The sequence below is a fragment of the Armigeres subalbatus genome, chromosome 2 (assembly GCF_024139115.2).
Source record: "Armigeres subalbatus isolate Guangzhou_Male chromosome 2, GZ_Asu_2, whole genome shotgun sequence".
Lineage (NCBI taxonomy): Eukaryota > Metazoa > Arthropoda > Insecta > Diptera > Culicidae > Armigeres > Armigeres subalbatus.
In genome coordinates this window covers 229,902,997-229,919,201 of record NC_085140.1, presented here as the reverse complement: position 1 = coordinate 229,919,201, position 16,205 = coordinate 229,902,997, and the positions used below count along the sequence as shown (strand labels likewise).

General features: G+C 38.2%; 1 protein-coding gene across 4 annotated transcripts in view; it reads left to right on the top strand.

Moving 5' to 3' along the window:
* The window catches only part of LOC134211859 (gamma-aminobutyric acid type B receptor subunit 1), a 501,987-nt gene that overhangs the window by 474,697 nt on the left and 11,085 nt on the right, over window positions 1-16,205 (top strand). For 3 of the 4 annotated variants that reach the window (XM_062689184.1, XM_062689183.1, XM_062689182.1), the window contains 3 exons: window positions 2,066-2,322; window positions 2,384-2,521; window positions 2,581-3,141. In XM_062689184.1, coding sequence (XP_062545168.1) covers window positions 2,066-2,322; window positions 2,384-2,521; window positions 2,581-2,880 — 695 coding nt within the window. In that variant the 3' untranslated portion in view covers window positions 2,881-3,141. Of the gene's footprint in view, window positions 1-2,065; window positions 2,323-2,383; window positions 2,522-2,580; window positions 3,142-16,205 lie in introns of those variants that run through there. The other variant, XM_062689185.1, reaches the window with a different exon arrangement.

Here is a 16,205-nt window from a genome sequence, read left to right as displayed (position 1 = left end):
GCTGGTACCTGGTGCTGGGAATTTGGTTTCATCAGTACCCGCTAAGCTGCGGTGGACGACGGAGGTCCTTCGTAGCTTAGTAGGGAAAGCACCTGTCATGCGAACTGGGGTCGTGGGATCAAACCCCACCGAAGGGGCGGTTACCCTCCAATACCTTTTCCGAACTAAATCTATCACATGTTGTACATATGCATAATCAAGTTTCAGACATAGTAATTAATTTCCACTCCGGGTGGCTTAATACCCGGCATATAGGCAATTAACTTTGAATGTAGTGAATTGAGCTGTTTGAGTCCCGCAGTGCAGTATGCATCAAGAAGGCATCTAGATGCAATTGTCATGGAAGAAAGAGATGAGTCTGGAAATAGAGTACCATTCGAGCCGCTCTGCCAGGTTATGCCACGGAGGTTGAAATCACCCACAATAACAATGCTATCATTAGGGCCCATTTGATTAACGATCCATTCTAGTGACGCCAAATGTGTGTCAATCAGAGAATCGTTATTTATCATGTCAGGCGGAGTGTAAATCACTCATAAAAAGATTGTATTCTCTTTGGCAGTGATTGCAACCCACAACTGTTCAACTGCCAAATATCCGGGAGGACACAAAATGCGCGACTTGATGCATTTACGAGCAGCAAGTAATACTCCCCTCCAGAGTTTTTTTTTGCTGTTTGAGGACGAGCGATCATGACGATACACTGAAAAGGAGCTGTCGAAGAGCTGACAAGATTCGGTGTGATCGTTGAGCCATGTTTCGGTGAAAGCGTAGATGTCGTAGCTAGCATCACTGACCGCCAACTTATAATCTTCAAGTAAGCAGTTCATACCTCCGACATTTTGGTAGTAGACTAGGAGAGATGAAGCAGTAGTCAAAGTGTTCTTGATCTTTGGCGATGTGTGTACATGTCGGAGTAAGTAAAGGCAGCGGTGGATTCATCGTTGACATCGCTCAGAATGGCGCCGTTGCTTTTGTTGCCTGCGTATGGAGTTTGGAAACCCCTTTCCCTTACATCGTATACAGGACCGGGACGACTGCAGGACGCTGGCGGGACTGGCTCGACTGTAACGGGGGTTTCCAAGAGGCTTGCAGGCATGCGTCCCGTAGTAGAGAGTGTTTTCGGCAATCGTTTTGAGCTACGAACACAAGCGGCATCAGGGCAGGAATTGAACTCATATTGACGGTACTTGCCTGTATGCACAGGCTGGAAGACCCCTTCACCGCACCCATACGCAGGACCAGGACGGCTGTTGTACGCTGGCTGCACAGACTCGACTGCGATGGGGGGCTTCGGGGCTTCCAAAGTGCTTAGTGATTTGTTGCGTCCTGGTTGTGGAGCTAATGTCTCGGTGTAAGCAGCGGATTTAATTGTTGGGCGTTCCGAAATTGAAAAAATGTTCGATGAGCTGCGGGCGAAAACGGCATCAGGGCGGGAATTGAACTCATATTGACGGTACTTGCCTGTATGCACAGGCTGGAAGACCCCTTCACCGAATCCGAGGAGTTTTTTGATTTTTTTCATTTTAATATTTATTTTTTTATTATCCCCCCCCCCCCCTTCCCCTTGAACTTTCGGAGACCAGTAGGACAAAAAGTAAATTAAATATTTGTAACGGCCTCATGCATTTAATATTATTTTCTATATATACAATGGAATTTTCTCACCAAATTTTCGTCCGAGAAAACTGCAGCTCCCAGCTTTGACCTGAATATGCGAGATCTTTTCTTGAATATCAGTATATTTTGAAATGAAATTACATTCAACGATATAATTCTTGAATCCTTTATTGCCATTGCTTTTTGACCAAAAACGGTTAAACCGGCCATTATGGCAACTTTTAGTGGGTTCCATCGTGTACATCCTTAATAACGTTTTGTTAAGATTCGCAGACAAATTTCATGAAACTTTTCACATAAACGTTATTTATTTATGTGATTAACGCGAACTTCAGCCAATTGTTTTGTTTTTTGTACGAATGTATTGTAAACTTTTTTGAATACTCGTATTATTTTTTCCAAAAATATATTTTTCCCATTTAATTTTTTTTCTGCTTGATTCCAGGAGTTATCTACGGCTTTAAAGGACTGATACTCGTGTTTGGTCTGTTTCTTGCCTACGAAACCCGTTCACTAAAAGTGAAACAGATCAACGACTCACGATACGTGGGTATGAGCATCTACAATGTCGTAGTGCTATGTCTAATTACTGCCCCGGTGGCGATGGTCATCGCCTCCCAGCAGGATGCATCTTTTGCGTTCGTTGCACTAGCTGTTATCTTCTGCTGTTTTCTCAGCATGTTGCTAATATTTGTGCCAAAGGTACAGTACTGATTTTTCATGTCATCATCGTTTATTATATAAATGGATACGCAAATTACAGGTAATCGAGGTCCTACGGCATCCAAAAGATAAAGTGGAATCGAAATTTAGCAACGAAACTGGTATCTCCAAAGAAGATGAGGAACGATATCAGAAACTTGTTACGGAGAATGATGATCTCCAAAAATTGATTGCTCAAGTAAGGGTCCACCGCAACAGGATGTAACATTTCCTAACTTCAATTTATTGCACTTACAGAAAGAAGAAAAAATTCGAATACTTAAACAACGACTAACCGAGAAGGAATCGACAGTTAAAAGTGGACACAACCCGCTTAGTGATCAACATTCTACAAATGCTCAACTCAACAACAATCAGCTGACTGTAGCGGCCGCGACCGGAGTGACGCAAGGTAAGGATTCCTTAGTAGTCTCAATACAGGCAGATCACACGACTACGTCCGATTACGATAGTGCCATCGGGGGTGGTGTGTCGATAATTACCGATTCATCGAAAGTAAGCCATTCAGACAACGATTTTTCAGGGAGCTATTTGTAGTACAAATATGTTACATTTAACTATTATACTAGGAATCAAGCGTTAGTGTAGCATAGAGTAGATTAAATATATTTTCTATACCAAAATTCTAAGATACGAAACAATCGATACTAATATGTGTATTGTGTAAACAAAACAATTTCAAACTGTCATACACATTATGTTTTCATTTTGTAGTTGTAGCTCTAGTTTGAAACCGGAAAGTACCTTAAAAATTAGTCACTGTTCAAAGAATTATAAACATTGGAATAAATAGAGCATTTTAATGATATCGCATAGCAAAAAAATCTCTCATGAATGTCTGTGATAAAAATAAGTTTTTACCCATGTTATCTGTGATGTTTCGACGACACGTACACTGCCCCCTCCCAACAGTCCCTATTGTAAACTTTTTTAGCAATTCCATTCGTCAGCACCATAAAGTTACTGTTCCTGAGATTAAGTTCAAGTATTCAAGTTAGTAATCGTTGAAGTCAAGGATTGAGTTGAAAATTGTGTTTTATTTTGTTGAGTTTTTCACCACGAAGAAACAGGAATAATCGAGCACGATTTATGGGCTATCCATGGTTGGGTTACGATTTGATTTGTCAACATCGGCCCCTTGAAAACAAAAATCTACATCCAACATTGACAATTGGCGACTACGAAGGTAACGCCTCTCCTCACCCATTCGGCGAAAACTGAAAATTTCGTTCCTATCTATAATAATATACATGTCAAATAGATTTTGTTGCTACTGCACATTTAAATCCCGCATGGAGATTGCAGTTTGTGCATGAGGAGACTCGCAAATAACCAAAAAACTGCTGTGGGAAATTTCAAGTTTTAATCGCTACTGTATTTGAAATTCAAACTGTTCCAACTAACGAAAATTTCACCTAAGTTGTTGAAAATATGTTGTTTCATTTTAACATGGGACAATTGCTTTTTTAACAAACGTCTATTTAAATTCTGTATAAAAAAGGAATGTAGTTCAAAGTAAGATCAAGTAATTATTAAAAATAATACGAATCATTTTCTGTATGGCGGTGCTCTGTTAATTCGCACCAAATGCCACCAAAAAATTCACCTTTATTCTGCCCAAGTTTTCACAGATTTAATTTATCATAAGTCGTATCGGATGTCCCGAAAACTAATAAATTAGGATGTCCTGCAACAAACGTACATATGAATTGATATAAAATGATTTCCGTTTTCTTTTTACAAATAGAATATCACGATTGAGTCAAAAAGCCGCACCAAGTGGTTTGGCAGAACCCCGCCCATACGTCGCTTCAAAATAAACTCAAAGCTCAATTAAGGTTGCTGTATTTTAAATGGATCTAATTTAAACTAACGTGTTCATGTAAAAATAAAACTGCTTAAGATGAAATATAAATAAATATTAATTTTAAAATACGCATGATGATTAAAAATGTATCCAATTAGTATTGTTTTTGCATTAGTAACACGTCGTTTAATTTGTAAGACATGATCGCATATAAAAAAATGATGGAACTATCCCGTTCGATCACCTACGCAAGATTGAATTTACTATTAAATAACTTATGTATCAATTGAGTCCTCTGTTTCTCTATGCTAGGGCAAGACACCCAGAAATCGCCCTCACCCCAGTTTTTGCCCACCAATTTTAAAATCTTCATTTCTTGAAAACTAGTTTTTGGAAACAGTTGAATTTCAATTTTTCCATACAATTATCAAACAATTATAATAAAACTTGAACTTTAACTGTTTCCATCAACTAGTTTTCGAGAAAAGAAGATTTTAAAATTGGTGGGCGAAAACTGGGGTGAGGGTGATTTCTGGGTGACTTATCCTACTACTTTTATTTTGTTGTAGTTAGTTTTAGGAAGCTTTTCTTTCAGTTGAAAATCGTCGATATTATATTATTTATACTGGCGACATTCTCTTTCTGGTTTTTCTGTCTTTTATCTAGCCAGTTTTACTTTTTATCATTCGGGTTACCGGATATGACCAATATTAATACCATTGAACTGCAATATTTTGAAAACTTCGAACTTGTTTTGGGTGTTATCTTATCTCCTTAAGTATATAACCAACTGTTTCAAATCACGCCTTATTCGATTCATGAAGCATCTACTGCTAACCATATTTATCGAATGTCAGACAAACGAAACAAGTGTCCAGATAGAGAAAATTCAATTCCTCCCACACTTCAGTGCCATTATTTTTATATTGTTCGAAGTTTTTTTTCTCTCGTTACAAAGTGACAACAAAACTCAACAGTGGCGAATTTCTCATAACGAGTAACTTTTCAAAATATTCCACCGCATAACCACACGTCAACTGCCGCCTTGTTTCGTTGGGTTTGCTCCATCACCGGGTCGGTGGCTCACGCAGAGCAAAGTTTATACTTCCCGATGTCTGTGTCTATTATTTTGGGAGAAAAGTTGCACGTACAAGATAAAATGCTTTCGGAACGGTAGGAGTAGCCAAATAAAAGACAAGGGCGGAATCTTACTTTTTCTAGACATTCTATACACGGCTTCCTATCAAATTTCCTACAAGCATTTTTTTTAACCATTTAGCAGTCAGGAAATCTCTTTCGATTCCTAATAGACTTTTAGAACACATGATTGTAATTTCACAAGCAATCATAATAAGGGCTATGGTCTTCAAATTTGCTATAAACACAAAACCACTTTTAGGATTGAAGTTTTTTTCATCTCATCACTCTCTCACTGAAAAACCTAATTAATTTTCCTTGCCATATTTATTTATTTACTCAAACTAAGGTCGGAGTTGAATTTAACACATGAAAATGCGTTGACCTTCAACTATCATGCCAACGTACTTTTTACGCTACGAAAAATATTTACCAAAATCAAGGTTTTTCCATGCTTGGATTACTTGATGGAGAGAAGGTTTCTGGAAAATGGAATTAATCGGAAACATAACAACAGGTTAAATAGAAAGCAGAATATCTCGTTTTCCATTTAACACTGCTTACAATCTTGGAGCCAGGTGTTCAAAAACATACTTGAAAAATGCTATTATTTGTCATTACAAGTAATGGTGAACAATAATCATCAAGCATACAAACATATTGCCAAATTCTTAGAATCGGTCGACATGCGATAATTCGAAAAAAAAACAGCTTATTTAGAATATTATTGGAAAACTGAGTCTGCTACCATAAAAATACGGCGATAAAACCTATAAACAAAATTTCCTAAGTATGTTATTTGAAAATGATTAATAGGAATAAAACATTTTCTTTAAATATTATTAAAATCTTTTTCGCAATTCCCGATTACAGTTTAAAGTTCGTCTTTGAGTATTAAAAAGGCCTACACCCAACCGGCGGTTGTTAGATTTTCTAACAATTTTGTATAAAAATCTACCAACACCTGTTTAAGAATTGGGCATATGCGAAATTGTTAGATTCTTATACAAAAAATGTAAGAAAAGCTTACAATATTGTTAGATTCTTATACAATATTTGTATAAGAATCTAGCAATTTCGCATATACCCAGTTCTTATACAGGTTTTGGTAGATTCTTATACAGAATTGTTAGAAAATCTAACAACCGCCGGTTGGGTGTACTTTTCCATATCAACGAAATGAGTTGCATAATATCCATTATAACACTAATTTGGGTGCCATAATGAAAAACCAACATCGGAACAGACATACAACGTACTTCGAATCGTTCTGGAAGTATCACCTCTAATCAAGAATTAGATTTCACACGTTGTATGACTTTAACGCTGTAAAGTCGGAGTTTGGCTCACTCGATTGGCATCAAATCGTTGGTGGAACCGATGTAAATATGGCTATCTCAGCGATCTACAGTACTGTGTATAAGCAGAGGTGAGCCAGCCTAGGGCTGCAAAATAAAAAAATAAAAAAAAGTACTGTGTATGATACGGTCAGAAGGCATACTACTATCCGTAGATGTTCAACGCGTCGGACATTCAAGCAACCTTGGTGGAATGCAGACTTACAACACATGCGTAACGTTCTCCGCAAGGCACGACGACGGTATTTCAAAAACCGGAATTTTGAGAATAGAACGTTTCTTCAACGCATCGAAGAAGAGTATGGCGAATTTGTTAACATTACTTTCCGTAACTACATTTTTCGTGACCAAGAGGAAGTTAAGTCGAACCCAACATCGTTTTGGCGGTTCATTAACAGCAGGAAGAACTCACAGCAGGTTCCTTCAGAAATGTAATTTGCCGACGTTACTTCCAGCGGCACCTCTGAAGCAGCTGAACTTTTTGCCAGATTCTTCAAATCTGTGTATAACGTCGCGTCTCCTCCAAACTCAGTTGGCGCTGTATACTCACTTCAATCGTACTACATCAATTTTCCACGCCCGATATTCTCTACCGCAGAAATAGTAAGCGCATTGAGCTCTATTGATCCATCAAAGGGGCCTAGTCCGGATAAACTGCCGCCAAGCTTTATTCATAAGTGCTCCGATGTGTTGGGAATTCCAGTTGTCTTCTGTTCAACTTGTCTCTAACGCAGGGCATCTTCCCAGATGCGTGGAAGCTATCAGCAGTTACTCCAATACACAAACCGGATAGCATTCATAATGTTGAAAATTACCGTCCCATATCAATATTATGCTGTCTGGCGAAGACGTTGGAGCTTTTCATCCATGAAAGGCTGTATTCGGCTGCCGTCCCTATCATTTCTGAATATCAGCATAGATTCGTAAAAAGACGTTCAATAGTGACGAATCTCATGACATACACCAGCAAGTTGAACTCAAGTGGATAGTATATACATAGATTTTTCGAAAGCATTCGATAGTGTACCACTCACTTTGTTGCTTAGGAAGCTTGACCGCCTTGGATTTCCTGATTGGATTATCGACTGGCCCTGTTCATACTTGACTGGAAGATCCGCCTTTGTCAAACTAGGTGCTGTAGAGTCAGACACATTCATGACGCCTTCCGGAGTACCGGAAGGTAGCCACCTTGGTCCGCTGCTTTTCATAATTTTTGTCAACGATTTGTGCGAACGACTTTCCCATCGCCTAATGTACGCTGACGAGCTAAAAATTTTCGAATAGTATCTTCGCTTGTCGACTGCTCTGCTCTACAGCATGATCTCGATACCCAATGATACCCAATGGTGTGAGCTGAATGGCATGGATTTGAATTCCAAAAAGTGCAATATCATCAGTTTCAACAGATCAAGAACGCAAATCGATTTCAACTACTCATCAGATGGAATTTCACTGGAACGCGTCTCTTCCATCAATGATCTTGGCGTAACAATGGACAAAAAACTTAATTTCAGCGAGCATATATCTGTGACCGCCAAAGCTTTTGCAGTGCTCGGTTTTATTCGTCGCAATGGCGCGGAATTCAACGACGTGTATGCTTTAAAAAGTTTGTACAGCTGCCTTGTCCGCAGCATACTTGAATAGGCCGTACCAGCTTGGGCACCGTTCCATGAAGTGCAGTCACCCCGTATCGAACGAGTTCAACGGAGATTTGTCCAGTTCGCCCTCAGGAGGTTGCCCTCCTGGCAACGTGGCCGGCCCACCGCAGTCTTCCGATTTTCGCGGTGTGAACGATGGATGGTTCTCCCAACAGCTGATGCAACTCGTGGTTCATTCGCCTCCTCCACGTACCATCCGCCATCTGCACCCCACCATAGATGAGCTACTACAGCGTGTCACCTTTTATGTTCCAGCTCGCCGCTCCCGTCAGCGGCAACTATTTTGGGCTAGAAAACATACCTCCGTTTTCGACCAGAACCTGTTTCAACCTTCTCAATGACTTGTCTGATTTTGATTTTAACAGGACTTCCTTTAAAAATAGCATTAGGCAACTAGATGTAAGTTAATTTTAGAAGCAGCAGTCTGTACAGCATAGCTGAAGACGAAGAAATAAATAAATAAAGGAACAGTGGTTACATGACTACATTTTGCTGAATAAGCTTAGTAAAGTGTTCGATTAGTGTATTCTCTGCGTCGCGTAATATATGAAATAGTTTGATGGATACGACATCAAAATTTTCCAAAGGAAAGTTCATCTATCGCTTCATGGTTTGTCGAGCTATGCAATGTGGCACAATAACAAGGAATCTGATTGTTCTCTGCAGCAACACAATTTATTGGCAAGCCGTAAATTAGTCTGTACACTTTTGGTACAGATTTGTGACAAGCCTCGTTAGATAAACATACAACTCGTGCAATACAATTAGTTGCATAAACTACTATTTTATTATGCCTTAAAATTGTTGTATTGGAATCTTACAGATTTGTATTATTTTCACACAATATCTGTATAAAAAGTTTACAGAATTGTATATTGAGTTCTCCAAGCCCAGTATCTTCTTATTGGCATTACATCCCCACCCTGGGACAGAGCCGCCTCGCAGCTTAGTGTTAATTACGCACTTCCACAGTTATTAACTGCGAGGTTTCTAAGCCAGGTAACCATTTTTGTATTCGTATATCATGAGGCTAGCACGATGATACTTTTATGCCCAGGGAAGTCGAGACAATTTCCAGTATCACCAACACTTATGTTACTGTGTAGGATATCTATATACATAAAAATGAATTTTTGTCTGTCTGACCCTTATAGTCGCGGAAACTATGAAATGATGGTTTTGGCGCCGGGAAGGTTCTTGAGATGGTTCGATCCTCCTCCCTTTGAAAAGGGGGGCTCCCATACAAATGAAACACCAATTTCTTCATAACTCGAGAATTAATCAAGCGAATGGAACCAAATTTGGCATGTAAAGGTTTCGGAAAGGAATATATGTTTATGTGGTGGTTTGAAACCCCTCCCCCTTATGAAAAGGGGGGCTCCCATACAAATTAAACAGAAATTTCTGCATAACTCAAGAACTAATCAGAGAATAAATCAATTTTAGGCGAAACGAAGTTCGTCGGGTCTGCTAGTATTTAATAAAAGTGGGTGATAATCCAGTTGCAGCAAAAAGATCACAAACACTTCTAGGGGAGTACAACGGAATCACGCACACTTCTATTTATTTGGAGAACTCAATGTCAAGATTTTGTACAATAATTGTCAGATTTGTTTTTGTGTGTATGTTTTTGCAATTCCTGAGCATAATACCTGGTTTACAGTTCATGTTTGAGTGATCAAACGGCCTACTTTTCCAAAATGGGTCCTTAATGACCATTATCTAACTCAAATGGGTTGCATAAAATTCATTATGACACTTATTTGGGTGCTATAATGAAAAACCAACATCACATGACTGCATTTTGCTAAATTAGCTTATTGGGAGAGTGTTCAAATAGCACCGCGTAATAAATAAAATAGTTTGATGGGCATGACATCGAAGTTCTCCAAAAGCAGGTTTATCTATTCCTTATAGTACGTCGAGATGTGCAATGTGGCATGATAACATAAAATCTGATTGTTCTTTGCAGCAACATAATTCATCGGCAAGAATTCGACTGTAGCCTTTTGGTACAAATTTATCATATCACAGCCCATTTTTTATCATTGCAAAAAATAGCGTGTGCAACTCGTTGCAAAACTGGATTTTCAGCACTCGTAATATATTTATCTAACTCGACAAGCCTAGTTGGATAAACGTACAGCTCGTGCTGAAAAAATCACATTTTTGCAACTAGCCGTACAAACTACTATTTCCGCAAACCTGTTTTAAAACTAAAATAGCAGAGAAAACATGCTAAATTTATGCAAGATCGTCCATATTTTACTTTTTTACGATTCACGGCAGTTGACTTTGAGCAAAATAGCACGAACTTTTTCATTTTTCTGCTGTTCCGGAACACGTTTTCTGAGAAACCTTTCGCACCTCCCAAAGAAGTGTGTCCTCCTCCGGAGCATACTTTTTCGCTTTGCTCTCCTTACTATCACCCAGCAATCTTGACTCTTACTGGGAATTGTAGAAGCCAAATATGTATAAACAGACCTTTATTATGTTAGACGTAGACCATAGAGAACGTACATGGGCACAGACAAACATTCAATCACGGTATCTGAATACGCCATGTAAGATGCGGGGGTTGTTATCTGCTTGGGAATATGATTCTGTTTGTTTCCTGATGCGTATGTATGCAGGATATCCCTGACATGAACTTTCCCCTATAAGAGCAACGAAGAAAGAAAGCACGAGATTTATTGCGGCAGACGATGTGTTGGCAAAGTATTAGAAAAGTTTTTATTTTGTTAATCTCGAAGTAGATAGAAGTTCATTCAAAAACTCTAATTATCTTGAAACACCACAAAAGCTTTTCAGCAAACAATTTTCCTTCCAGGGGAAACACACATTAGAGGATAACAACAGTGAGTGTGACTGTTGAGAAACTTCATTTTCTTGATTCTTTGGGACTGAAGCAGAAATCAACCTATCACCTAATTAAAGGAACTGCTCCCTTCTCCATCTTATGCTTACATTCTCTTGTCTCGGAAAAAAAAAGAATAAAACACCAGTTTAATTGATTCTTTTAGGGCCCAACTGAAATCACAGAAATAAGATACACGCTTTTCGTTCCTTCGTTTATTTTACAAGTAGAGCCGGAACGGTAACCCAATTGAAGCTCAGTATTTTTAGAAATACGGGATGAATTTAAGTTTGGCTGTTCAATCAAATGTCGAACCTTTAACGTTCATTGAAGGCATACTTTGGTAGTCGATATAGCTTCTTTTTCATATTTCGGTATTTTGGCGATGCAACGAATTTTAAAATAAGTTAAATTGTTTTTTATAGAATTAAATTTTATAATAATTCCTTTAATGAATGCTATAGGCACTATCACATTAGTTCAGTTGTGAAATTAAATGTACCATTTATTTTATGTGATACGGTCCACCACCAATAGCACTTTTCGTCCAAATGTTGCACATCCCAATCCACGGGCACCAATTTTCAAATTCCACAAACATTTGTTTTTATGCACACAAATGTCTTAAGTAAATGTTAAAATGTTATAAAGAGAAGGGAGTTTGCCTAATATAAAATATCTCATAAGATTGTCGATGTGTTGAATTCCTCCTAGCACATTTTTAGAATACTATGGACGTTCCAAAAATAAACCATTTGAAAATTTAACAAATCGTACTTCACAAATCAATAGCTAAAAACTTTCCGAAATTTCTTCCTACTGCACACATTTGGACTCTAAAGATGACCGATTTCTTAAATTCGCCTTGATAGTTGATGCGCTATAAATAGCACTAAAATTTATAAATTCATTAATTCATTCATTTTACCATTTAAAAAGGAATAATCTACTTTGCAGTGATGGTGCCTCGTATTTTATCTAATGTAATCAAAAACGAATAGTGAATAATTCTCGTTGAGACCGGGCCACAATTTGCACGAGGTTCTTAAAAATGCCTAAATAACCTAAAGCTTTCGGCGAGTATATAAAGGATCAGAGTTAAATTCCTCAGAAAGATGGACCCCTCGTTAGTTATATACCAAATCATTTTTATGGACCCCTCGATTTTTGTCAATTCTTGGCTCATTGAAAATGTCATAACACTAACATTTCACAACCGATCTAAAAAAATCAGCATATTGTTAGAAAGAAGAAGAGTGTGACCTCAATTCGCGATAGTAAAAGTAAAGGCAGTTATATTGAATTCGGCCACCATCTTAGATTTATTTTTGAAAACTTTTTTTCTATGGGTTCGCAACCACCGATTTTAAATAATCGTACAACGTTTGAAAGCTTAGCCTATATTGTGCCTTGTGTCAAAAAATCTCAGATGCATAATTTTTCTATCAAAAGTTATGTCCGATTTACCATATTATTTTTGAAGGCCTATTTGACCAACGTACATTTTTTAATGATTAATTTGATGCTATGACGTCAGTTCCATGATTTCATACACTATTCTATCATGACTGAAAAAGTAATAGTGAAAATAAATCTTTGAGCTTTGCTATGTATTAAGATAAGTAGAATAAAAAAATCTTACGTGTTAGATTGTTTGTTTTCTCGTGTTATTTAATTCGAACTTATAATTATAACTACAGTAATATCCTGATTTTGTCACTTCTCTGATGAATTTTCGGGTAATAAAATAGGAAATGTGACAAAATCGGGTCCAAAACGTGATAAAATTAAGACGTAATAAAAAAGCGACGTGATAAAATCGGGTCGAAAACGTGATAATATCGGGGGTAGACATAATTGGGGAGTGACAAAATCGAGTCAATACTGTATTTAATTTTAACTTAAACTTTTTTCCTTTTTTAAAACTTGAGAAGAATATTATTTTCGGCTTGTTTTTCGGTATGTTACACCTTTCAAAAAACTTCGTACTGTTTTATACAGATACTTATTTTTCCTCTAACAGTAAGGTTATATTCCGTAGAGCTTGAACATTTTGAAACTCGACTACAACATTCTTTGACGTGAAAAAAATTGATCCAAATTCGAGTGCAATAAGTGTTAATACCCCTATCAATAATAATTTAAAGAAATGACTCGTCGTAAAAACTGAGGGTCGTGGGTTCGAGTTCGAAGGGAAAGTGGTTACCTCCAATACATTTTTCAAATCAATATCTTCCACATAATGTACATATTCACATATGAGTTTTCAGAACATTGTAAAAAATGCCAAAGCAACAATTCCTCCTATTGCATCTATGAATTAGTACAAAATCCAATTTCCTAACGCATTTTAAAATAAATCTCCTAGGTACTTTAAATTAATTCCAATACAAATAATCAAGACCTCTTTTATTATTCTCGCCTTTTCATAGATAACATGTTTGGAAGGGTTAGGGACAAAAGGTCGAAAGACAAAAGGTCGAAAGGACAAAAGGTCGCGATGCGATTGTATAGCCTGGCGACTGCGATTCCATTTGTATGGAAGCGTAAGTGGAACATTGTCGGTGTATTTACAACGCGCGCCTGTGTGGCTGCAGCGTGCACTATTTTGACAGATCGAATACACTTCCTTTTGAATACAGACTTGTTATCAACTTGTTCTTTGTCGACCTTTTGTCTTTCGACATTTTGTCCCTTTCGACCTTTTGTCCTTTTCGACCTTTTGTCCCTTTCGACCTTCTGTGTCTTTCGACCTTTCGTCCTTTCGACCTTATATCCCTTTCGACGTTTTGTCTTTTCGACCTTTTGTCTTTTCGACCTTTTGTCTTACGACTTTTTGTCTTACGACCTTTTGTCATTTCGACCTTTTGTCATTTCGACCTTTTGTCATAGATTCGTTTGGAAAAATAAGTGCAGAATAATCGAAAGTAACTTTGCTTTACTTTTAAAATCATCAATACCAAGATTCTTGGACTATTAAATCCAACAACTTGAATGCGGCTCTGTTATACTCAAAAGTGTTGAGCCTTACACATTGCTGTTGTAGAAATGCTCTTCACTTTCAAAACATATTTGGCGTAGGCATAGATTAGTGCATGAAATCAAGCAACTGACGCCGTAGTATCATATTAACCATTAAAATAATGTTCCTTGCCTAGAGGTGAGCCAGCCCAGGGCTGCAAACCTCTATAATAAAGAAATAAAAAAAAATGTTCCTTGGTCAGATGGGCCTTTAAAAATAATATGGTAAATCGGGCCTAACTTTTAATAGAAAAATTATACACCTGCGATTTTTGGACATAAAGCACAATATAGGCTAAGCTTTCCAACTATGTATTATTATTCAAAACCAGTGGTTGCGAACCAAGTTTAAAAAAGTAAATCTAAGATGGCGACTAAATTCAATATGACTGCTTCCATTTCTATTATCGCAAATTGAGGCCACACTCTTCCTTTTCCCAACGATAGACTGACCTCTAAGATCGGGTGAGAAATGTTGGAGTTATGGCAGTTTGGGAGGGTAAAGTATTGACAAAAATCGAGGGGTCCATAAAAGTGCAAACCTCGTGCAAATAGTGGTCCGGTCTCAGTGAGAATTACTCTAGTACTTAAGGTTGATAGAGTTTGTTTATTTATTTTTGAATTGAGGCCAGAGTGAATTGTATCATTCAACTTGGTCCATGGCTGCACATCGCCAGCCACGCAGTCTACGGAGAGTCCACAAATCGTCTCCCACCTTTTCTGGCGCACATTGCTCCCTGCGCACCTCGTAAATCACTGTATAGCAGCATATGTTCCGATGGCATTTAGTATTCTCCAAAGTTTGGCCAACGGACTTCATTCAGTCTTAGGATCTGAAGTTTCATGCAACGCACCTCATTGGCAGTGCTAATTTACCGTGCAGGACCAGGATAAAATCAAGGAATCGATATCTGACCATCGCTACATCTACTTTGATCATTTGAATGTTACTTCGCAGACCTTGCGTTTTAGAAATCCCCGTTCAACAAAATGGGATCTTTACACAGAGTTGCTCTCTACCAAATTTCATGGATATCTACCTTCTATAGAAACTCCTACCGACTTGAATGATGCAGTTGATACTACAACGTTGCACATCATGGAAGCTTTCGAAGAAGCTTGCCCTTTACGTTCTGTAAAAACCTCAAGAGAAACCCCTTGGTGGAATTCCGATTTGGCTAAGCTAAGGAAGCAGTGCAGAAGGAGTTGGAACAGACGCCATTCAGCAGGGACGGATTCTTTCAAGTTGGCTCGCAAAGCTTACAAGAAGGCTCTACGATCTGCTGAACGATCCGGCTGGAAAAACCTTTGTGCAAATGTTTCCAATTTGAGTGAAGCCAGTCGATTGAATAAAATTCTTGCGAGATCCAAGGATTTCCAAGTTGGCGAAATTCGCAAGCCAAATGGCGACTACACTTCTTCTGATGAAGAATCGTTAGAGCACTTATTTGATACGCACTTCCCTGGATGTGTCGATATAACATCTTCGGATGATCCTGATGTCTTTTCATGTAGCTATGGGTCTTGGGCTCAAGCACGTAGAATCATAACTACTGAATCGATTCAACTTAACAGTTTTGCTCCCTACAAATCTCCAGGGGAGGATGGGATTTATCCCATTCTACTTCAGAGAGGTTTTGAGCATATCAAAGCTTTTGTTGTTTGTTGTTTTGAAAAAGCTTTTAGTATGCAGTTTTGCTACTGGGTATATTCCCATATCCTGGCGGGATGTCACTGTAAAGTTTATCCCAAAAGGAGGACGTGCTTCGTATGAAGAAGCAAAGAGTTTTAGACCCATCAGTCTGACCTCATTTCTTCTGAAATGCTTAGAACGTATTATCGATCATCACATTCGTGATGACTGACAAACATGCCTCTTCATGTTAATCAACATGCTTACCAATCTGGAAAGTCCACCGTGACTCTTCTACATAAGGTTGTGTACGATATCGAGAAAGCATTCGCTCAAAAGCAATCGTGCTTGGGTGCTTTCTTAGATATTGAAGGTGCTTTCGACAACGTGT